We start from the raw sequence: 25,042 nt of genomic DNA on the forward strand, positions 1-25,042 counted from the left end.
CTGCCGCCTTAAAAATTGATCGAAATCAGTCGACACGGTGCCATCAAGGAAACTTCGAGTGTTACCATTTATACAGCGACGTAAGATTGCCCAAGCAAACAAGTTGTGCTGTTCTCAAATAATGTATTATTAAAGCTCATAACATCTCACAACAGCTCAAAACAGCAAGCAATCCCATAAAAATCTAAGACAACATTTAATTAGCAACAATGTATCCAAAGTCATTAATCTTAATGTATTTGATCTATTCAATTTCAAATGTAAATTATCATTCTGAGAATTATTGCTTCATGATGAAATTTTCGTCTAAGTCAACGCTAATGAATTGCACTGTTTACAATAATTTTAATTCCGCTTATAGAAAACGGTAATTGACTGAACTTGACTTAGGTTAATAATATTTTTAGAACGATGTGTTTGTGTTTATATTTATCAGCTGTTTTCGTTATACTTGAAACGGAAAAAAGAAGAAGTTTATGAGTCATTGTATTCGTACGAAATGTTTAATACTTGTATAAATAAAGGAATGACGCCGAACATTCTGCGGAAAAATGAAATTTTTGATAAGAAAGTAATTAAATGTTTTATTGGTATTGGGTGCTGTCTAAAGATCCTAAACTGATCAATTGAAAACAACATTTTCGACACACCTGAAGATTAGATTTCAAAAAGTCAACAAACTTATCGTAAAACTTGTTTTTCCTTGACATCAACCTAAATTCTAGTGGAATTTTGTTTATGTTCTTGAGTTTAGAGACATTAGTAAGCTTAATTGATGATTTAGAGGACATTCCTAATATGACGCAATATTCCCTTCCCCTAACAGTCATAGAAACCGCTTTTAAGTTACCGTTGTAGTCTCTCTGTACCAACAAATTATGCTTTTTGCCTTTTACAGTTCCTACTTGCGTCACATGATATCCAAACGACATCTCAAATTAGAACTCACTAAATCACATCATTCGACAACAATAAAAGACGAACAGAACTGCCTCAATTAGAATGATCATTTATTATTCTCCACAAAATTGACTTCTTATCTCAATTGTTTTAAACCAATTGTCATTAATTTAAAAAGATTTCAGCATAGCAAGTTAGTCAACAAACTTTTCAATTGAAAGAAAACTACTTTGTTATATTACTATAGAATGACATGTCTCGGAAATGAAAAATTGATTTTGTGTTAACTTCTACAAATGTCATAAGTAAGTGACAAAACGGACTTGATTATCCTTGACCTGAATGTTTGGTTAAGGATGTCTAATATTCGTTAAGATGATTACTTAATCACTTACCGTATTAGAAATACGTCATAACTAGTTGAAGTCATTTTAATGTCCCGTTGATGACTAGTTCTAACGTATTTACGTCTACTCGGGTATACCCAAGACAGATCCTAATGGATAGAGAATTGAGTTGGTCTTCTAAAAGTTGATATCGCGCTTATTTTGCCGCTCCTATGCAGCTTGACTCTATCATGTACCATCCATATCTTCTTGCAGAATTTGCTGTTAATCCATGCCACATAGTAAGGCGCAGTCGAACTAAACTCTGATTACTTCAAGACGTATTCGTAATTTAGGTTCCATTGACTTACTGTAACCAAGTTCCTATGTGAAGCTTAGGTTACAACAAATGGATTTTAATGTAACTCTGTTGCTGGCTCTGTCACTTGGTTTGTTGACTTACATTTGGTATTAATAAACGTATCCACGACTCATAAGGTTCCATTGCTTCTTCATTTGTGTCGTTTCGGTATTCATGCCTAAAAAGAGAACCGAATTGATCAATTGAGTTACAATTTGTCTAGTCTTGAATTGATGAAAACTAAGAGTTCCAAATCCCTTTGTAGATACCAAAGTACCAAATCACTGCGTCACTGTGCCACACTCAGCTCACTCAAAATGATGAATAATTTCAAAATACGTAAAACGAATACTATGCAGTTCAAAATAGCAATTCTATATTCTAAATCTGTAGATTTAAGAATGAAAATCCCACAACACTCAACATTGCGTAGATTCAAGTCTTTATAAAGAATACAATTTCATAATAAAATATCATTCTGCTAACTTAATGATGATAAATTAGATCCTATCATTCTACAGTGATAAAAATAGCATCAGACATGTGTAAAATTTCAAAGCAATTCTCATATAAATAGCATCTCAAAAAGACCTTGAGTTATTATTAACTTGAACGATACATTTTAATCATGAATATTCAGCAACAATAATTCTAAATTGGTATGTTAATTTTGCAAATTTACTCATAAAGTAGGGTATTATCCCGGCATGTATGACCGGTAATTTATTTAAGGTTATGTATCTATATAGCTTCATTGTTCTGACCTTTGGAAACCATTTACAGATTTTGTAAGATTTGTAAATGTCAAGGGGTCGTCCATAAATGACGTCAGTTACAAATCTGAGTTTATAACCTCAAAATTGGCACATTCAAATATTTTTGGTATCACTCTAATGTTTTGCGGCATGCAGGTTGCCCACATCTCGCATAGAAACAAACCCCCTGATCTCACAAATGCAATACATCATAGGCAAATGACCCCCAATCACAAATCAACATTCTGTTCTTAATTATCAATGCAAATCAATTTTCCCATCAGTATCAGCAAGTAAAAGTGCATTCATTAAAGTTGATTGACCGAATGACATTGAAATACATGCAAACATATTGACATTATCTTTTGAAATTTTGATTCCGCATACACAACCACAAGACACTACAGATCATCATAAATGATAAAAATATCAAGTGATAACGTTAAGAAGCACATGTCAAACATAGTTCCAATATTATCATTTCTTAGCGACAAGCATCGATTTGTTACTGATAAAAATCGTCAATATCCACCATCTGTAATCATCGACACGTCTTTTGTTTGTATCGACTCATAAAATGATAAGAACACGACGAAGCTTTTTGACTTCTTTTGTTAAGTTTATTTGCCTTTTGAATGTATTTGCGATATTTTAGCGTATTTTGCTTATAAGAAGTTGTTTGTTGTCGTATTGGCGATAATTTGTTTAGAATATTTGTTGTCCAGTTTGCATTTAGATTCTTATCCAGTGGTGGACAACCTTTTATTTTTCGAGGCACACCTAGGCAGTAAGAAACCGCTCATGGCATACAGGTCATGACATTTGCAGTTGTCATGTAGTGTGTCGCGGACAACAGGTTGACCACCACTGATTCTAATCTATTTGATGCTACAGAAATACCAAATAAACCGGATTCTGGTCGTCAAGAATGAGGAAATAAACATCCAAATTTGTTATTTGTATATGATAATTTAAAGACTAGAGTGCAGTCAGCACTAAAATCGAAAAATAATGGACGTCATTTATGAACAACCCCAAAAGTGATTGTTTTGCAAAATGCGCTAACAACCCCCCAACACCATCACGACTTTACTCTAGTAAGTAAAAGTTTTTAGAACTTAAAAGTGTAAGCAACAATTCACTCACAAAAGCATTTTTTTAGCTTTAAAGTAAGAGACTGATTGATTCGTTGTGTGTTTTCTTTATTTGTTCACTTTTATTAGTTTCTTTATTATTTCTTTTCGTGTATAGTTGGAGCTCATCTCTCGCTCTCACGCAAAACATAAAAGAAAAAAAAATTGATATTGTTATAGTGAGAAGTATTAAAGTATATTAAATTTAAAATCGGTGCATTAGTTTGTCAGCACTCGAGGCGATAAGTTCAATTTGACATTTGAGTGCCTCCTTTGTTCAGTACTAATCGTGATAATATAATTAAAAAAATAAAATTAATAATTCATTTTCCGGTTGTGCCTTATTACTGCAAATATTGCAATTTTTGTGACTGAAACAGTTTAACTTTAATTATAAATTATGGATCCGATCCTACAGCAAGACACAGCATTAAATACAATTGCTGCCCTGTCGATGTCGGCAATGAAGGCAGACAATAATCATACGGCCATTAATAAGCATGTTCAAACTGAGTATATTAAAGGTTCAGTTGATGCAACAGATTATGCAAATTCACCATCAGCAGTTCGTGCTGCATTTTTTAATCTACCAGTATGTGAACCAATTGAAATATCATTCAAGGATGTGTCATATTGTGTCCAGAAAATGTTCTCAAAAAGTGAGTTTTTATAGTGCAAGTCATTGACTAGTTTTTACGATTTATCAATAAAAAAAATCTGGCAAAATCCCATACAAACTTGTTGAAAACAGAGTTCAAGTGTTCAGGTGTGGCACAAATCTGATAAAGGATGTTGTTCATAAGTGATGTCTATTAAGCAAGTGATGATTAAATTGTATGATTACTGCAGGTATACCCGATTGGTGCAAATTATTCATGGCAGTCAGGAGGTTGTCCAAGTGATTGTCATATTGCGTCCAAGTGGTTGCTTTATGGTGTCATGGTGTTCAAGTAGTAGCCATTTGGGGTCCAAATGACAAGTTTTATGTTAATTGCCATTAAAATTGCCATTTGGATGCCATACGATACCCACCTGGCTGCCATGAATACCTTGTGCCAATCGAGGTAGTATTAATAGTTCTCTAGATCAGTGTGACCTAACTTGTGTGCCACGATACACTGATGTGAAGCAGACTTTTGTTTGGAAGTGACATGAACCACATGCCATGTGATATTTGGGTTGTAGTTGTCACTAAAGGGTGCCGTGGCATTTAAAAGTATGGACAACACTGCTTTAGATGAACAAGATCATAAGAATACGACTTTAAACGCTGCACATAGCACAGCTCTACATGAAATTCACAAATGACTAAGCCTATGTCTAATCCCAAAGTAACTTGATAACATTCTTACTAATCATAGGATTCATTCCTTTTGAAAAATGAGATAATCAGCAACAAAAAATAATGTTCAAGATATTGAAACATCCAAAAAAAATGCTCATGAACTTTGATTTGTTGAGAAAATGAAAAGTTAATCACGTGTGATAAAAAAGAACTAATCTTAAAAGGAGATAACAAACAATTATTACATTGTATTTTTGTGGAACTAAAGCCATTAAGTCACTTAGTAAAGTTCAAAGATATAATTGAAAAGAATCAACTCGATAAGATGTGATTTTTTGTGTGTTTGTATGCTTCATATGTGACTCCATATCACGCTAGTCTACTCATATATAATAATCGAAAGATAATCAATGAAGTTTTTTTGTTTACTATACCTGATGCACGACTTCTCTCCCTGTTGTCTGTGAGACTTTTTGTGATAATCAAATAATTGCATTTTGAAATGATTTTTTTTTTTTGTAAATAATGATCAGATAGTGATGATCAGAAATTGTTTTTTTACTTACTGCGTGACTTGACCTATGCAGTAGAAGATTTCCTAAGCATCTGTTACAGTAACAGATTTCGAATGACATTTTGAACTGTCTTTGTTTGTTTTAATTATGCGATTTGTTTTGACATTTAAATTTAAAAATATTAAAAATTAATTTTTTAGAGATTCTATAAGGAGAATGAAAACTTGTTACTCACCGTAACCTTGTTTATATGCGATTCTGTCAACAGAAACAATAAATAATACATTGTTGTTCAGTTTCAAACTGTTTTAAATTTCAATATTTAAGCCAAGAATTCCACTAAAAATTGCATCTTTTGACATTTTCGTTGAATGTCAAATGGAAACTTTAGTCATAAATTATAAGAATTTAAATTATCTTCTTAAGCCCGAATGGAACATGTTCTTTATAGACGACTAGATGTCTCCTAGTATTAAATTTGTATATAATGAGCCATATTCGGCATAAGGTTCATAACATTTCCAGAAAAAAATGTTTTTTAGCACTAGTGCTCCGCGGCACACAGAATGCCCACTACTGACATAATTACTGACTTCTCTGGCTGTACAGATCAACTGTGATCCATGATCTCCCACAGATGTTACCTATAACTGGTTCTATCGCCGGCTTCTGCCTGCCAATTGCCAATATCAAATTGAATACTAGCTCTATCGACAACTTCCTTCCAGGAGTTCTTCGGACTACTGACATAGACCCATAGATTGTCAACTTTGTAACAAAAAGTACGATCGACCTTTTGCAGCCTGTTCCACTCGGGTATATAAAATCCCACAGTTCAGACTTTGCATAATGGATTATGGACTTTAAAAAATTTCACATTATGCGTGGAGGTTAATATGTAAATGCTTTAAGAGCTTTATCATTAAGAACATTAATTTTAATTTAAGTGCATTTTGAGATTTGATATGAAATTTTAAAATACAATGTTGCATAAACTGGATACTGATTAAAAAGAATCAACCAGGGTTGTTAAAACATATTCTGTTTTTTTCAAGCCGTCTAGTTTTAAGGCCGACTATTGTCATCAAGATGCAATTGCTCGTTTCAGCAGCTAGCCAAATAAAACTCTGTCCACTCGTGACTGTCTTCATAATTTTTTTGGTTTTATAAAAATTCCAAATCACATAAAAACAGATTTAAATTTAAATTTAAATTTAAAATTCACAAATAATCCATAAAGTGCCTAATTAAATATTGTTAAAACTTCCATCCAGTCACCAGCATACATTCATAACAAAATCCCATCAAAATTTATCCAAATTTTAAAGCAAAACTAGCTACAAAAACATTTATTCTGTATAACTGTTTTGTTATTTTAGTAACTTTTATGATTAGTCGATTTCGGATTCTCCCAAATGAGCAATTTTATTGAATAGCAGCACAAATATTGACACAGATTCTCTCGTATCCCCAAAAAATAAAAAAAGACATAAAACACATCATGTAGATATCGAATAATTCAGTCATAAATATAATGCAAACGATGAATTGGTGAAGTGCATTATGTGCTGTAGCATTTCTCATCGTATTATGTGTCAATATTGTTGAAATTGGCAGGAGATTCTATTCAATCATAAACAAACATGTGGGCTACGTAATTTTATCCTCACATGCTGCTATATCAACACGCGTGTACGATCTAAAGAATACTTGACTTGATAATAAGTGCAAATATCTAATTTTTTGATCAATAGAATGTCAATGGAAGTTCAAACGGATAGAAATTTTTATGCTATTTTTGGATATGGAATAAAGGAGAATCTGACATTAGAAAAAAGTTTGATTGACGAACAGTCGTCTGCAGTGCTTTCATTCAGGAAAAAGTTTTATTAATTTGCAACTAGTATTGTTGTTCAAACTGGCTCTATATAGGATTATTCAGACAAATAAATAGATCTGTTAGTCAAACATAAGTGTGTTAGTCAGTGGTGGGCAACCTTTGTGTCACGAAACACTCGTGTGATGCCAAAAAGGTTTGGAACTATCATGAACTCCATGATTTTTGCGGTTTTGGTTGAGGGTTACCATTAATGGATACCGTGAAAAATAAAAGATTGTCCACCACAGATTCTAAGTGATAAATCTGAAATTTTTATGACTTAACTTAAACATAGCTGACTCAGTACCCAAACCGCATATTAGGTTCGCTAGGGCACCGATACGACCTCGTATTACGGTATGACGCTAAATGGCCCAAACGGTACCTTGATGACCAATTTTGACCCATTTTTACTGCAAAAAATACGGTTTTCCTTTCGGGATGTCTATCTAGGATCAGATAAACCGTATAATTTGGTTCAAGCAGACTTAAACTAAATTTAATCCATCCCAAACTAAAATATCCATTTAATCAACAATTACGTTAGTCAAGATTCATTCATTGATAGACTATGAGAGACTTTAAAACTCAACATAATCAAAGGATATAGAATGATTCTCATGATGGTCAAGTAGATACCATAATGATGATTAGAATGACGTAATTTCATTCATTAAAGTATATTTTAGTCTGATAATGCGTACATTGGACTCGATATGACGTGTGAATGATGAAAATTTTTTTTTGTTATCAAAGAGACATTTTTTTTATCAATTACACTCGCTTATGGCTCAATGTAAGACACAAAGTCCAAAAAGTAATTTTTTTATCTGATAAATCAATGTCAATGAGCTTTGATTCCTGTAAAAAAAAAGTATTAAATAAAAACTTATTGTAGTTCCAATAAATTGATAAGGAATTATGACGATTGAATTCAATAATTCGCGTATCTGTGCACTTGATTCTCTCCTGTATTTTTTTTTGCAACAATTTGATTGATGATTATGTCAACGCGTGAGCTTTTTCAAATAATATAAATAATTCTCAGCTGATAAGATTAAAAAATTTTTATTGTAAAAATCAGCTGTGCCAATTTTTTTATATTTCATGCAAGTTTGCGGATTTTATAGCTGCATGCGAATCTCAGGTTCGATTGATTGTGATCTAATTATTGTTATGTTTTTTTTTTCAGCACGTAAGGAAATTCTTCATAAAGTAAGCGGAAATTTCCCAAGTGGAAATCTGATTGCTATTATGGGTAAGTTCTGATGAATATGCAAATTAAGTGTTTTGTAGAATTTTTAATTACTGAGATAGTTTTGTAATCAGAAATTAGCATTTTGAGTGTTAACCAAAATTTCATAATTGAAAGCTATCAAAACTTTTAATGACCTATATAAACCATGTTATTTCGCACTATTGTCTTAATTATTTAGCACAGTTGTGCGCAACCTTTTGTTTTTCATGGCTCAAGTTTATGGCAAAGCAAGAAGTCGACTTGAATTTTGTATGGAGTCGGGTCAACTCGAGTGGACTTGAATTTTTTATGAAATCAGGTCGTCTGGTGTCGACTTGAACTTTGCATAGTCAGATCGACTCGAGTCGACTTTCCCATACAAAATCGAAGTAGACTTTGAGCTCTGCTTAATGGTAAGCCTGGACAAAAATCGCAAATGGCATACAGTTCATGGCATTACCAAATATTCTAATGTACCGCGTCACACAGATTGCCCATCCCTAACTTAACACATTCAAGCACGACCTTGCCAAACGAGCAATATATTGAGTTATATATTTTGCATATTTTACAACTCTACAAACACAGTTTAAATTCTTTATTATCACTTTCATTGTCAAATACTCAGAACATTCACATGTTGAGTAATTTATCTTCACGTTTAAATGACGACAAGGGGGAGAAGATGAATATATATTTTTCCCTCCAAAATGCTATATCGCTGATATCTCAGTTTAAATTAATTAAAAATTCACGTGAATAATTAAGTCGAAACTAATTAAAATTTTCATTTCATCGTTTCAGGCCCTAGCGGAGCAGGTAATTAATTTTTATCAATTCACAAATTGGGGTCGTTGACTTATGATGTTCATTGGAAATTGAGTCAAAATTTTGAGTTAATCAAGGAATATTCTTTTGAAATTCAATTAGGTGCCGAGCAAATATTCAAAAAAGGAATTGCATTTTGAGCCAAATTCAAGCCCAATAGTACAATGGACATCAATTGTTAACAATCCCCTTAAATTTGTAATTGTAAAAATCAATAAAATTCTGTCATTTAAAATTTTAACAGGAAAGTCAACTCTCTTAAATGCTCTTTCCGGATATAAAACGAGAGGTGTGAGTGGAGCAATTTATGTGAATGGCAGGATAAGGGATTTAAGTGAGTGTCGTCTTTGTTTTTAATTAAATTAGGTAGAATTGCGGTTATCGGGAATGATATTGAAATTATTATGGACTAGCTTACTTCACTGGTCGGACAGATCAGTTTTGAACCATGTCCGAATAGTCAAAAGTCGGCTGGCATTCCAAAATTCCAGACTGGCTTGACTGTAGCATGATGCTTAGTGTTTTAATTCAGAACCAAGTCAGAATCAAACCAATCTGGATTTTATTATTGAATTAGAACTTAAGAGTCTAAAATTTGGACTCAAAACCTTTAAAAGTTCCCAACCTTATTACTTGACCTAAAATCTAATTCTAATTTTATTATTTCCTATCTTCCACACCATCGCAACTCATATTCTTGCTTTAAATAATCAAAACCACCAAAAAAAAGATGAATTTAAGAAATCTACATGTTACATCACTCAAGATGATCGACTACAACTGCTCCTAACCGTATATGAAAATATGAAAATTGCTGCAGACTTGAAGCTCGGAAATAACGTCAGTCTGATTGAGAAGAACAGTAGAGTGAGTATACAATAATAGCACCAATATTAATAATATCAACGAGAAAAAGGAAAATGAAAAAAAAATTGAATGATGAATTTTATGACAGTTACATGACATGTATTGTTATGGAGCGTAAACATTTTATCAACAAGAAGGAAGAAGAAAAATTTTTATTTTCTCTCACGATGGAAATACTTTTTTCCCACAGTCAAATGGCTTACATTATGTATGGAAAAAAAATAATTGGTTTTCTGAGTATTTTTGTGACGATGATTGCGCTTTTTTGATGAACAAATGTTCTTACTGTTAATTAAGGATTGTTGTTGTAATTTTGAGCATTTAGAGTAAATGTAGGAAAATAGCAATCTAACCTAAGTTTTCAAATTTTTGTTTACAAACAATCCAAATTTAGATTTTTAATAGAATTCTTACCAAAACAAGCTTGTTGGAAGCCTCAATATTGATCTTTTGATTCTAATTCGCTAAATCATTGATAAAGTAAACATCCAGGAACGATTAAATCAAATTATTTAGTTAAATTCTTACTTTTACAATTTTTGCTCATTTTAAAGTAACAGTTTCATGCTTTTATGCTTAATTTCATCCAAAAACCCTATAGTAAAGCAGATGCATACTATTTGACAGTCCCCAAAGTATTCATCTTACAATTTCTTGTAAACTCGGCAATGATAAAGTTTTTATTGCTTGTCTTCCAACATTCTTTTAGTGACATCCACGTGGTAAACAAAAATGTTCATTCTCAACTTTTGCAAATCTTGTCTAATTTACAATATACATGTTGTATTATGTTCGAGAAAGAATGTAAAGTAAATTTAATCAACACCTTTCCTTATAAATTAAGTTCATTATAGTCATTATGACACCATTCGCTAGGAAAAAAACAATATTTAATTAAATTATGACAGAATTATTTATGCGACAAACTTAATTATTTTTTATATGAAGCCCTTGTGTGTATTTTAATTTTTACTACAATTTTCGAGGTAAATAACTTTTATGAGTATGACAGTCTCTGCAAGGATTTGAGTTTGTCTATAATTCTCATAGTCTTCTTACTCATCGCATTAAATTATTTATTCAGAGAAAGTAAGCTTATAATATCAATTTTTGAGAATGGCATGAAGACGATTTTGGTGGCAAGCGTACGAAAAAGTTTGGCGCAAAATTGTTTTTTCTACAATCCATGCATGATTAACAAATCAATTTTGAGTCGAAAGAATTTAGAAGATAAAAAAATTAATAAAAGATTTAGTTAATCAATTTGTAGTAGATCTTCATGGCTGACTAACTTTTATGAACGGCTTAGGAATTGTTAATAAGAAGATAAGATAAGATGCTATGCTAAATATTTACAATTAGTTGGACAATGCTAATTTTTTGTAAAAATAGAAATGGTTTTGTATTTTAGTCATCTTAAAGGGATTGTTTGGGCATCCTGGGACGTCAGAAAAGAACATTCTGGATCTTTATGACTCATTCCTTCAAAATATGGATGTTTTTTTTTTATCAATTACAAAAGTGTTATTTAATAATCGGCCAAACCTTTTGTTGATTATTACTGTAAGTAATGAAGAGGACACTCTAGATCCCGAGTGACAATGTTAACAAAATAGCTTATACTGAGACTGCTTAGCTCCTTCTTCATTAGTTTCGCTCGTGTAAGCAGTTTAAAAAATTGTTAAAAATAACTCATTTAGTGCCGTTCAATTTCCAAAAGACCCCTCATGACTCATGACTAACTTCAAACTTCTAAAGGTCAACCTTTCTGTCCAAATCTCCATAGAACTTTTGACACGTTTGCTCATAGCCGTCGCATCTAAAAAAATATTACTAAAACTTAATGATTTCTTCTCTCTTTACATCTCATTGTCGACTTGAGCACTCAAAAAATTAAAAAGAAGAAATCAAAACTTTTTCATTCTCACATCATATTTTAAATTGATATCTTGGGGAATGAAAAACATGCTAAGCACATGATGTAATTACACCGAAAAAAATAAAGTTTAGAGAAGTTCCATTTCTTTTGTGTCTTATAAAGCCGTTGTATAAAAGGGAAAGGAAAGGAAAGTCTAAATGATTAAGGAACAGAAAAATTAATTAAAATGTTGGAGATGAAAAAAAGGCGAAATTAGAAGTTTTATTCCGCGAACAAGAAGCTTACGTCAGACACACACAATATTCATTCTTAAAGGAAATGAATTTTAATTTTAATTGAAATTCATAACCCTAAATTCTCATTGTTTACTTCTTTTATTCCTTTATAATTCACAGATTGAGAATATTTTGACTGCTTTGGGTCTTTATGATCATCAATTTACGATAACGGAGAGGTTGTCAGGTGGACAAAAGAAACGATTATCGGTTGCACTTGAACTTATAAACAATCCAACTGTGCTGTGGCTTGACGAACCAACAACGTGAGTATGAAATGAGAGAATTGATGGTTTTTGGGTAGGAGGCAGCAGTACTGCATAGTCATGCATAGTTTTTAATGATTTGGACATGATTCAACGTATTAATTAGCTCATTTTGGAAAGAACTTTGAGATTTTGTCAAGCAACAAGCCCAAATAGCATAAATTGGTTGAAAGATCCAAAGTTTGGCACAAAACTGGTATTAAAACTAATTCCAGCACTAAATTATGTTTACCCCGACCTGGGACTAGATTTTTGATCGATTAATCGATTTGTGCTTTCTGCAAACCTGTTTGAATTAGTTGAAAATGTCCAGAATCCTCTAAGAGATTCTTTAAATCAGACATCGATTCAATCTTAACAATTCTGAATATTTTGAAACTTTTTGAAAACAGCTAATTAAATTCAGTAATAAACTTAGGTTCCATTAACTAAACTATCACCCAATCTGCTGTCTCACCTAACCAACATCCACACTAAATTAGATCCATAAAACAGAAAAAAATTCAATTAATTTTTTAACACCAAAACTTTTTCCTTCTCTCCATTATTCCAAATTCCAGTGGACTCGATTCATATTCATGCACAAATATGATTGCATACCTAAAGCAGTTAGCACAACAAGGAAGAACTGTCATTTGCACAATTCATCAACCGTCCGCAAAACTTTTTGAAAAATTTGATTTGGTTTATATTTTAGCATACGGAAAGTGCTTGTATCAAGGACATTCATCAAAATTGGTTCCATTTTTGCAGTCTGTATCATTGCCATGTCCAAAATTTCATAATCCTGCAGATTACGGTAAATTAGGTTGTAATTGATGTGTCATGTGCACTTTTATTTCATAAAAATATTTGTTTACCTTCCTATAAAGCCATTGAGTTAGCATCTGGTGATTACGGTATGGATAAGGTAAAGACATTGAGTAATTCAATTGGTAACGGAGAGTGTTTGTCGTGGTACGAAAATCCTAATCGTGTAATGAAATTGGAGCAACTACGTCAAAAGTATCCCATTTCTGACGAAAAGAAGAAATCCGACGATGTCAGCGAATTTCATAAGCTCAAAGTTCTATTAAGACGCGGTGTCATCAAAACAAAACGTGATCAGACACTGACCCATTTACGTATTATCGTGAATGTACTTGTTGCTGTGCTATTGGGACTCCTGTTTATTGGTTCCGGTACAGACGGTTCACGTGTCCTCGCAAACTATAACTTAATGTTTGCCATTCTAATTCATCATGTGTTCGCAGCAATGATGTTGACAATTCTGACATGTAAGGATATCCTGTTCATTTTGATTGATGAATTCACTATTTTCCCTTTTACCTTCTGTATTTTACATATATAGTTCCAACTGAAAAATCAATAATTCTAAAGGAGAATTTTAATCGATGGTATTCTGTAAAGAGCTATTATATATCAACAACTCTCATCGATCTGCCAGTGACAATAATATCATGTTTACTATTTTCAATTGTCATTTACATTATGGTTGGATGGCCACTGGAAGCTGATCGATTTTCTGTCTTTTTTGTTGTCAGTTTTCTGATTGTATTTATTGCACAATCTATTGGACTACTCATCGGTACTGTCTGCAATGTTATTGTAAGTATTTTTAATGGATCTTACTGGATCTTTTGATAATTATTAATCTAAATATTGATGCTTCAATCAAGTTTGCATATTTTATATCACTGGATCTTTTTAAAAATTCACAAAGTCACTATTGACATTCAAATTTTAAGTCAATTTCCATACCTTTTGCGTCTCTTCACTTAAAAGCATCAAAAATTCCACCCCGACAATAAAGAGTTCGACACGAAAAAATGGAAATTCCATTCATGGTTTCTTCATCTTCAATAATCTTTAATTTTCATTACAACAGACATAAAAGCCCACACTTCTTTCTTATGTTAAACAACTTTCCTTATAATATTTTAATACATTTGTATCGTACGCAGAGCGTGAACATTTAATGAAATGAGGTTGAGAAATCGCGTTGAAATTCGCCCTTTTTCGAGTGTTAAGAAGAAGGAATGAAGCTAAGACAGAAAGAAGAGATGGAAAATTTGCCACATTAACCATTAAAACTAAAGAAATAGCATTTTTTTTCGCTGTGCTGTATATGTATATTTAAATAATGGTTTCAAATACTCAATATTGACTGCTGAATATTCTTTTGACCCTCGGGCGTGAAATTGAGGATGAAAGTTAAATAAGAATATTTTTTTCTTCGCATTTTTAAGATGAATGAAAATTTTGTGAAAATCCAGGTCAATTGTCTATATTTGGAATAAATTTTAAGAGCTATTAAAATGTCTTCTTCTTTGATATTTCTGAGCTGCTATATATGTTAAACCAAAACAGTGTAGTATCATATCTAGGAAAATTGGTTACTTTGCCTTAGAGCAGAGCTCGAAGTCAAGTCGAGTTGACTCAATTCGTTGTCGAGTTCTGGTTTTGAGTCTTCTTCACAAGGACACATGATCAATTCCAAATATAGACTATATTCCCAAATTCAGGAAGATTAGCATTTATTTCAAATCAAACCCATTTCGCTACCAAAGAGAATATCGAGGATTGTCAATCAGTTATCTAACTTAGTCAATCTGCTATACCTTAGACCAGTGATGAGCAACCTTTTATTTTTCGACCGAAACTGCACAAGGCACACGGTCCACGGAATTTACAAAAATGTTGGGGGTCATACTAACAGCACACAAGTTGCACTATTATCTTAAAAGAACAGATTTACCATATCTTGTTAAAAGATGAATTCATATTGAAACTAACTTTTGGGCAATCAAGTTTATTAATATTCTTATACAAATTTAGTATATTTTTAATCATCAAACAATAAACATCTGTATTTATTTGTCTGTGATGCAGTTTTTGTTAGTTGCGGCTGTGTTACAGTAATAGATATAAATAGAGATATATGTATAGTTCTGAAACCACAGATCTCGATCTGCGAAACTGAAAATAAAATCGATTGATATCAATTAATTGGATTGTCTTCGATTTTAGATAATCCAGTCCAGTTTAATGATGTTTATCCTGAATATTTTATGATTTTTACACATAATAACTTAGATCCAAAATCTTAAATTATAAAGATAACAGCAACTAAATGGCAACAAATAAAAGTATAATCCTGCGAGTAATAAACATGTTGCACTGATACACACACTAAAGAATCAAATATCTGTTGAAAGAATCATCAACTCTTCATTGACGCAATTTCAAGAACAAGACATAGTCTCGTAGGCATTCCATTAATAGCAAAAAATTATCCTTTTATTAAGCCATTATCAAACTAATTAAGACACTTTCCTCTCTCGAGGGCACCCAAAAAGATACTTTTTTGTCTTTAAACAAACGATCTTCAATTATAGTCAAATTAGGCACTTTGCTATTTTCATCACAAACAACTACTTTCAATTTGCTTAAAAATTTAAAATTCAATTTGCTTTCGTTCTTCAAAAAGTAGTCTTTTTTAATCCCTTTTTTTTACATTGTGCTACTTGAGCTTCATACTTCTTATTATTCGTCTTCATTTCAAGTTGAATATTTGATAAGTACACCGGAAATAGCAAGGCAAGAGCGGGAAAATGAAAAAATTTTCACATTATTTTTCTTATTATTCCGCAAACTTCTTGATGAACAAATATTTACTTATTTTATATTCTGCATGGAAATTTTGCTTATCATTCAGACATCCTACACGGTTTACATAAAATTTTCTCTTAAGAATTATTGACTTAGTACAGATGGAATTTTTACTTGCCTGCCTTATTGTATTTAATTGGAATTTGTTGTCCTCTCTCTCATGAGAACTTTCACAAATTTCAATGTTAAGCATAACATAAAGTTTGACAGGCAATCAATAATTTTCAATTAGAATTTTCGATTAAAATTGAATGTCGACGCCGTACGGTTCAGAAAATTTTGGAAAATATAATTGCTTTGTGGCATGGCGCGATTATAAATTTGTCTATCGTGTGATTTATGAATGATTTGGTATTTGAGAATATCCAGTTGTAATATTTTACAAAGTTTATCCAGTTTTGCAAATGGTTTAAAGTTGTTTTTTATGCATCAGTAAATGGACTGAAGTGACTCTGTAGCATAGTGATATCGTTTCTATTGGATCTTCATTCTTAGTCGAATCTTGTTGACATTAATTTGCGTTCTTAATGTAAGTTGATATCGGAAATGGTCAATTGTAAGCCATACCATCCATAGTCCGATTGTGGATCTGCCAACCTATAAACAAGGCTCTTAATCTATCATTTAATGCACTTATCCAGACACATAGTTCGATCACCCGCGGAGTATATAGTGATACGCTCCATCACAAGTATCATAGAATCGAGGCTTAACACGAGACACAATCACATGCAACCTTATCGACGTATTGAGTGTAGGAGGACATACGAATCATCTGCCGTGAAACTATGTTCAGTTCTGCAAACGCCAATGTGAAACTTTTCATGATTTAGTAATCAATGAGTATAATTTTCTGCAATAATATTAACCTCCATCTAGAGTTTGTGGCTTACTTGCTTACTTTACTGACCTAACAGATCGACTATGATACATGGCCTCTTTTGATTAAGGTCTAAAGCTGACTTAATCGCTCGCATCCATTTGCCAATTATCAATACCAAATGCTGCACTGTCAATAGCCTATTTCCAGTAGTTCTTTGTTCGTCCTCCTACTCTCTTGCCATCTACCGATTCAGACTTAAAGACTTTATTACTAGGAATTTCATTTGGTCTCGTAGCAATGATTCCTGCCCATCGGAGTCTATAGATTTTTATCATAGAATTTATGACGTCATAAGTAAATGACCTAAATTCAACATACTCATAAACAGAAGTAAAACCATTTTTATCACCACAAAAACAGACAGCATTTAAAATATTTTATGTTAAAAGAAGTCACTTGATCCAAAACTGCCCATCTCAAGATAAACAATTAAAACTGTGGTTATGTTAGTCCACAGAATATGAAATTCAAATTATCATTCACGAAGAAGTGACAGTGGGCTGTGAATGGCATTTTCATGCTTCCGTACTTGAAGTGTCCGGCGTGATGAAAATTAATTTAAGAAACTGACTTGAGATTTTTGAAAGAATCAACTGGTTCCTTAACCTTGACTAACATATTCTCAATTTTTTACAGAATGGAACATTCTTAGGTCCAATTCTGGCAGTTCCAGCAATGATGTTGGCTGGATTTGGAGTGACCCTCAAAGATCTCCCACCATACCTTTACTGGGGCAGTTATGTATCATATCTACGCTATGGACTTGAAGGCTATGTCGGTGCATTGTTCTATAAACGAGAGCAATTAAAATGTGATGTTATGTACTGTCATTATAAGTAAGTCATGAGTTGTTATGTCTATAAATCTATGCCTATTAATGAATTCTTGTTACAGATATCCAGAGAAGTTTTTAAAGGACATTTCAATGGAAGCAGATCAATTTCAGAAAGATATTTATGCTCTCCTCTTTGCAATCGTACTTCTTCGAGTCCTTTGTTACTATTTGCTGAAATGGCGCATTGTATTGAGCCGATAAGGAGATTTTCATGCATATCACTACTATTATATGTGATTAATCTTTTACAAATATACAGTTTCGTTCAGGGAGACATCCTTAGATACAAAGAAATCATGTGACATCCATATTTAAGCAGTTAATTAAAGTTATTGTTGAATTTTTTTTTAATTATTTATATTATGTTAATTATGGTTTTTTAATGAAAGGAAGTAGCTTAATTAAATAAATAAACGGTCAAAATAAATTTGAAAAAATATCCTTTGAATGAGTTTTTTTTTCTAACGGACAAAATTTATTTGAACAAACTTACCTCTGAAAGCTTGTTTGAATAATATCCCTTGAATGTTGCAGAGCTTCAACATCGACAATTTGTGTCCTTATACCACTTACTTATATCACTTACAATCTGTAACCATGATCCTATGTGGAACTTAGGCATGCTTTGTTACTGATTTTGCCACCTAGTTTGTAAAAATTCTCTGTCCCCAAATTGAGCTGATATTCTTCCATCACTGTTCTGCGGAAAGGAGCATTTTTTTGAAGCTCCTGGTCGCTGATTCCTTTGTAGATTCTATATAAGAGCGGTGGAGCAAAATTGTGTCTTTTCCCAGCATCCCAACAATGTTAATCATTCTTTCTAACTGTCTCTGAGGATCCTTTTCCGAAACTTATGTCCAATCTAGCCGTACTTCCTAATCTGAATCTCCTTGTTGATGTCTTGCTGATCTTCTGTATCAAATGATCACTAGTTTCGCCAGACTCACATCACAAAATACCGAAATTCAATGAAAATAAGAACAAAAGCTCACTACGATTTGAGATTTGTTACCAATTTTCACTCAAATATAATTTTTTTTTTTACTTTTTTATTCATAATTCTTAAATTGCGTCATAAGTTAATAATATTTCTTAATAAAAATTTTTTATTATTACATTAAATTAATGTTAAAAGTATGAAAAAAAGTTGATTGTGATGCGAAATAAATTAAACTTTTTTTTTGTTTTTATATAATTAAGTAATGTAGACCATAGAAGGACACAGCTATGGACTTTAAGAGTCATATAAAGATGTAAAATCATGAGAAATTAAATTTCTAATGATGAATCTACGATATCTAATCCTAAATGGACAAAAATGACATTTTGTCTGCCATTTGATCTTCGCTTATTGTCCATAATTTATTAATCCTGTCTGAACATGTAAAAAGTAAACAAAAACTTTCTATTGATCTTAAAGTTAAAGAAAAAAATCTAAATGGATAGATAGTTGTAGTATAAAAAATGTTCCAAAAATCCCTTCCACTTAAGAAATAGCTTCCATGTCTTTGTCTTAAAATCATTCCGTTCTGTATTTTTTGTTTAAACTCGTAATATTTCGCAACTCTTATTGTAGCAAATTGCCTGTGAAAATAAACATCCATAAATAAAAAATATTCAAGTCAGTCATAAAAGTAAAATTTCTTACGATCCAGTCTGGTTGTGTCGGTCCCCACTGAATTTGATTCACTTCTCCTTCAGCTGCTGTATATGCTAGTATTGGATCTTCAATCGGTCGTGGCATCTGCTGTATATCCCAAATTAATGCTTGATGATCATCTCCAGCAGTACAAATGTGACATGAACTATGTGCAAAAAATTTAAATTGCATTAACAAGGCATTACGGCAAGGAAAGCAGCAAAGAAAAATTACGACTTTACTCATTAATTTTTATTCTAAAAGATGCACTAGAAATGCTAAAAATATCTTACCTATGTGGAGCCCACGCGATTCCATTTACACATGCACGATGATTACTAAGTCTCGCAACAGGCGTGCACGGAACTCTTACATCTAAAATTACTACTTCACATGCATCCATCGCAACTGTCGCCAAGTAATTTGGATCTTGTTTATTCCATGCAAGACGTAGCAGAGGAGTGTGGCCGGGATCTTCATAAATTATTGTGCTATGCTCTAAGTGTCTGTGGATGAAATTTATTTTAAAAATAGAATAATTGCTTACTTGACTTGCTTTATTGCTCACTTACCTTAAATCAAACATTCTCACAGATCCATCAGCGCCAACAGATGCAAACATATCACGTCCGCCACCAGCTCTTGAGAAAGCTATATCGTAGACTTCCTTATCGTGAGCAATCAATTGCGTCTTTACATGTCCAGCAACGAGATTTACGCGTCCTAAAGGCTGGCCAGTTTCAATGCCCCATATCGTGCCTATAAACAAAGAGAAGATGAGAATTGTTACAATGCCAAGTAGTTCACTTTTCAAGGACATAATTTACAATTTACTGTATTATTTTTAAAGTACTCGAGATGAGGAATGACTTTTCTTATTTACATGACTATTATTTGTTATGATTGTTCAGTAGTCGTTAAGAGCATGCGACTATTGGAATTGTTTATAAGACTATTAGTGTTTGCAATGAATTTTCAATAATCGTGTGTAATATACGACTATTAGCACAGTCGACCATGATATTTATGATTAATGATCTACAGCCGTGCGAAACGTGCGACTTTTGTCTGATACTATAGCAATAATTCATATTTTTATCAAAACCGTTGAGATCAAATGATTTTTGGATATTTTTTATGAGTCATATTTATAGCTTGTGTTTGTTTATAAATAATAGCACATGCCATAAGCATCTTGACCGTAATAACTTTTATTGCAGCTATTTGCGTAGTTTAATTACCGCAAATTTAACAGAAAAAAAAATCATGTTGATAACCGCCTACATAGCACTATTTATAGACCTCAAAATGAGTATGAAGCTATCAGGACAGTAAATACTTACATGTTGTGTCGATTGATGATGTTCCAATGAGATTCGGATCAACTTCGTTCCAGTCAAATGATGTAAGCGGTGCACAAAAGTCACTGTTTTTATTATTATTTAGTACACATTCCATTCGAGTTTCTGGCTCGCCAGCACGCCAAATGCGAAGATAATCGCCACTTGTTGCTAAAAGATCTGGAAATATGCCTTTCGAGTCGGGTATCCACATGATTTTTGTTGTTGGATATGGATGATCGAATGTTGATTTAGCGCTAAATTCGCTTGTGTCCTCATCGAGACTAATGATCTGGACTTTATTGTTATATTCTTCCACAAAGCTTCCGAGTGCCAGTCGAAAACGTTTGTCTGGTCGAACGCTCCAATTCATTGAATATAACGGAAACGGCGCTACATATTTGTAGATTTCTTTTCTTTTTCCACTTGATGACGACATATTTGAAGTCTGTGGATTTATTTCTCTTACTTTAATAATGTTTAAACCGTCTAAGTTAACTTTTTACGGAAATGGAAAGTCGATGAGGATCAGTTTTCGTCAATTTGTCAAACTACGTGAACTGCCTTGTTTTGTCTTTGTTTTATCTAAAAATAAATGATAGGAAATAAAGAAGATTAGTTGTTTTTTGGGCACTTACAGTGGACGGCTGTATCTAATTTATCACATGCAACACAAATGAATGGAAAATCGCAGATTTTTTGCCGATACTCTTGCCTATTAAATTTGCGTAGGACGTTAAGCACTACAGCACTCGAGTAGATATCTTCTTCGTATTAAATATCGCAATTTGAGACGTCAAAATATATAAATACTGCACTTACGACTTTTGATGAAAGATTTTTTTGTTAATTGATTAAAATGAGATTATTTCGGCGTGCGGCTCGCGAACCGCATTTTTACTAGCTGAATTAATGAACCAGACAGATGGTTATCGCGTTTTCATAAACTTTTAATTAATTAATCTGTGTATAATATTAATTTTCGTGTCGAAGAGAATGAATTATGTTTCTATCCGGATGTTTTGTTCGGATTAAACTAGTCGCGTTACATTGTTTGAATTTTCGTCAACCGTTATACTTTTGAATTTTTAGTGACCGGTTCACGGAAATAAAAGTTTAAACTGAATGTAATTAAGTATTTTGGTGTTACTTGCGTCGTTCCTAAATTCTAACACACAAATTAAGTCTATATTTTTGTTCCCAATATTTGAATGCTGTGAGTTCCAACGAATGGAAAGAACATCAAATTACTGAACACCGTCCAAAAAAACACAGTAAACAAAAGATACAGCGAATAATATAAAATCTGTGATTTAAACATAATTAACATCAGTAATTAAGATCAGTTTGTGCAATTAACAATGATTTCGGGAAGAGCTCTTCATCATGTCTTCAAAATCGGCAATCGTAAAGCCACAATGGATTTTTACAGAAATATTCTCAAAATGAAGGTAAATTACAGTAATTTAATTAATTAGAGTCGTGACTAGCAAGTTCAAGTGGATGAAAATGTAATTTCAAGTACTTGGTAGTTTGTGAAAAGGAGATATTGATAAGAAATCAAGTAATTAAAGAGAAAAGAAGCCGGTCTGACCGATAAGGAAACATCTTTTGATTTGGATGACTTAAAAGTCAATCAAATTAATCATACATTGTTAATTGCGCGATAATTAACTAATTATAATGACCATAAACAAATTTTAATGTGTCATCTATCACTCAATTTAATTTAATTGGTCATTTCTTTCTACATGAGATTCTAGAATATTATCTGGGAATTGAATGACTAATAATTAAAATTCGCGGCTGTTCACGACCTTGAAGCACTTACATTACTTGCAACCTGTTGAATAATGTACAATGTAACACGCTATTTTATTCTCATTGATTCTAAACAGGTTTTGCGACATGAGGAATTTACTGAAACGTGTGCAGCACAATGTAACGGTCCCTATGACAATCGATGGTCAAAAACTATGGTCGGGTATATGCATGAACATCAATCTTTCGTTTTGGAATTAACTTACAACTATGGTGTAAAGGAATATAAGCTTGGAAATGAATTCGGCGGAGTTGTAATTAAATCATCGGATGTGATTGAAAACGTCAAGGCAAAGAATTATCCATTTGAGAATATTGCCGGTTCCAACGGAGACATTTTGATTCGTGCACCTGATGGCTTCAAATTCTTCATCTTTAATCAAAAAGTTGCTGATGGAGCCGATCCAATGTGCTACATCATCTACAATGTCTCGAATCTTGACAATTCTATCAAATATTGGAATGGATTACTTAACATGAGCATTTTACGTCAAGACAATAAGAAGGCATTACTCTCGTACAACGGTGGAAAGTTTGGAATCGAATTTACACAAATTGACGAACCAATCAACCGTGCTGATGCTTTTGGTAGAATTGCCTTTGCAGTTCCGTTAGCTCTTCAACCATCAATTGATGAGTTGATCCAAAAGAATAAGAGAACAATCTTAACACCTTTGGTTGTCTTGGACACACCTGGAAAGGCATCAGTTCGTGTCATCATTCTTGCTGATCCTGACGGTCATGAAATTTGCTTCGTCGACGAAGAAGGATTCACCCAATTGTCAGAATATGACGATAAAAGTGAGGCTGATTTAGACAAGTATATCAAGAAGGATCCATTCCAAGATCAATAAATTGTGCTACACAAACTGATCAAAAAAAAATATTTTTGGAACTAAAAAATTCATTCGATTAAAAAATATGTCGAGCATTAACTGCTTAATCTGTGAATAAAATTGACATACTGGCTGTAAAATTGGGGTTTGCTTTTGTACGTTGAAATAAAGTCTGTAATCTCACAAAAAATTGGAGTTTTTCATTCTCTCAGTAAAGCTTCATAAAGAGCACAAAAGCTCTCTCCAGGTTCTCTCTCTCTTTTAGGATAGTCATGCACAGTCACGTTATCAATAAGTAACATAGTTTTCTATTTTTAAAATTTTTGACTTTGTCTCATGGCTAAATATTGAGTCAATTCTTCTAGAATTTATTACTGATAATGCAGTAAGAATTAGTGCCGTATAAACTAGTTCCAACTGGATCTATTGTGCGTTTTGCTTTTCTCTTTTTTTCAGAATTATGTTATCACTTCGTAGTTAATATAATTTATGGCTCATTTTATTGGCAATTCAAAGGCGACAGGACGTTTAATTTAATTTTGCAGTTTTTTTCCTTCGATGCTTTGTTCTGTTCTGTTTATTGATAACTTAATTACTTATTGACACTTTTTTCATTTTGTCACAGTTTACAGATTACTCGATCTTGAGACATTGAGAACGCTCTCAATGGTCAGTTTCATGCATCTGCAACCTATTTTAACATGAAAATATTGAGGATGCACATCCGATAATTTCCAGTATGCGCATTATTAAACAAAAAAAGATGTCGTTCATGAATGAAATTCATTTAATTCAATTTAATCGACATATATATGTGAATGAAATTCGGTAGATGTGAACGTACGCTTATCAGCAAGCACACTTTTTGGGGCTGATGAAATTTGCACAGTTTAGTCATAATCACTAAGAAAAGATTGGTTAGGTCTCGTTTTTCAAAATGCTTTACATGCCCGGTCTGTCTATGCGTATGATATAGTTTGATTTCTGTCACATCACTTTCTTTTCCTGTTGATTCTTGGCTCAGCGCACTAACGGTTTGCTCAAATTCCAAAATTATCAAAAAAGAAAAGTACGTTTGCCAAGGCTTGATCTCGTGTGGCCTCCTTTGTTTACGATTAACAACGATTACCTTTACCCACTATGCTACTGCGTGATATAATTTTGTTTTTAAATGTCGCAATTTCATATTATAAATATGAGAAATTGTTAAACTCAAAAATGTACAAGAAAACAAATCAAAATTTAAAGGGCAGCAAACAGGCAAAATGGGGGCAAAAACGGCTTTCAGGAAAATAACTACGCTAAAAATTCAAATTATTTCAAAAAACTTGGTAGCCTTTTTCGTTGATCTGAGTTTAAATTAACTTTCTCGAGTTTCAGACACTTTTAGTAGGTAAAAATACAACAAAATTGAAGATCATATAAAGTAATTATGTCCTATTTGCATTCAAAGCAGGAATAATCGAGAAATATCCACAAAAAATTCAATAAGAGAAAATTTAAAAAAAAA

The 25,042-nt window shown here is 32.5% G+C and overlaps 3 protein-coding genes across 5 annotated transcripts; 2 read left to right on the forward strand and 1 right to left on the reverse strand.

Moving 5' to 3' along the window:
• Positions 1-3,609: 3,609 nt before the first annotated feature.
• LOC139098226 (ATP-binding cassette sub-family G member 1-like) lies at positions 3,610-18,335 on the forward strand. Its single transcript, XM_070650356.1, has 11 exons — positions 3,610-4,134; positions 8,347-8,412; positions 9,196-9,210; positions 9,464-9,553; positions 9,950-10,086; positions 12,361-12,506; positions 13,067-13,305; positions 13,379-13,783; positions 13,858-14,114; positions 17,698-17,897; positions 17,956-18,335. The coding sequence occupies exons 1-11, from the start codon at positions 3,876-3,878 to the stop codon at positions 18,095-18,097; spliced, it is 1,956 nt and encodes a 651-aa protein (XP_070506457.1). The 5' UTR covers positions 3,610-3,875; the 3' UTR covers positions 18,098-18,335.
• Positions 18,336-18,893: 558 nt separating this feature from the next.
• LOC139098168 (DDB1- and CUL4-associated factor 7) lies at positions 18,894-21,917 on the reverse strand. Of its 3 annotated transcripts, none has more exons than XM_070650290.1 (6): positions 21,698-21,917; positions 20,879-21,460; positions 20,108-20,294; positions 19,829-20,041; positions 19,545-19,701; positions 18,894-19,480 (listed from the first exon to the last, which is right to left on the reverse strand). In XM_070650290.1, exons 2-6 carry the CDS (start codon positions 21,312-21,314, stop codon positions 19,439-19,441), a joined length of 1,035 nt encoding a protein of 344 aa, XP_070506391.1. In that variant the 5' UTR covers positions 21,315-21,460; positions 21,698-21,917; the 3' UTR covers positions 18,894-19,438. The 3 variants fall into 3 exon arrangements, with proteins under 3 accessions (XP_070506391.1, XP_070506392.1, XP_070506393.1); XM_070650291.1 differs by having other exon boundaries at positions 21,591-21,917; XM_070650292.1 differs by lacking the exon at positions 21,698-21,917 and adding an exon at positions 21,514-21,652.
• Positions 21,918-22,121: 204 nt separating this feature from the next.
• Positions 22,122-23,722, forward strand: LOC139098170 (glyoxalase domain-containing protein 4). Its single transcript, XM_070650293.1, has 2 exons — positions 22,122-22,326; positions 22,774-23,722. Exons 1-2 carry the CDS (start codon positions 22,237-22,239, stop codon positions 23,548-23,550), a joined length of 867 nt encoding a protein of 288 aa, XP_070506394.1. The 5' UTR covers positions 22,122-22,236; the 3' UTR covers positions 23,551-23,722.
• The last annotated feature ends 1,320 nt before the right edge of the window (positions 23,723-25,042 follow it).

This window comes from Chironomus tepperi, unplaced genomic scaffold (genome assembly GCF_022539635.2).
Source record: "Chironomus tepperi strain 1889 unplaced genomic scaffold, CSIRO-AGI_Ctep_v1 contig_445, whole genome shotgun sequence".
Lineage (NCBI taxonomy): Eukaryota > Metazoa > Arthropoda > Insecta > Diptera > Chironomidae > Chironomus > Chironomus tepperi.

Excerpts from the sequence above, each read along its gene's own strand:
- LOC139098226 (XM_070650356.1), top strand. The coding sequence starts at position 3,876 with ATGGATCCGATCCTACAGCAAGACACAGCATTAAATACAATTGCTGCC. Across the intron at positions 10,087-12,360 it reads TGATTGAGAAGAACAGTAGA|ATTGAGAATATTTTGACTGC; the intron begins GTGAGTATACAA and ends TATAATTCACAG. Across the intron at positions 13,784-13,857 it reads GATGTTGACAATTCTGACAT|TTCCAACTGAAAAATCAATA; the intron begins GTAAGGATATCC and ends TTACATATATAG.
- LOC139098168 (XM_070650290.1), bottom strand. The coding sequence starts at position 21,314 with ATGTCGTCATCAAGTGGAAAAAGAAAAGAAATCTACAAATATGTAGCG. Across the intron at positions 20,042-20,107 it reads GTGAGAATGTTTGATTTAAG|ACACTTAGAGCATAGCACAA; the intron begins GTAAGTGAGCAA and ends TTTCATCCACAG. Across the intron at positions 19,481-19,544 it reads CGACACAACCAGACTGGATC|GCAATTTGCTACAATAAGAG; the intron begins GTAAGAAATTTT and ends TTATTTTCACAG.
- LOC139098170 (XM_070650293.1), top strand. The coding sequence starts at position 22,237 with ATGATTTCGGGAAGAGCTCTTCATCATGTCTTCAAAATCGGCAATCGT. Across the intron at positions 22,327-22,773 it reads GAAATATTCTCAAAATGAAG|GTTTTGCGACATGAGGAATT; the intron begins GTAAATTACAGT and ends GATTCTAAACAG.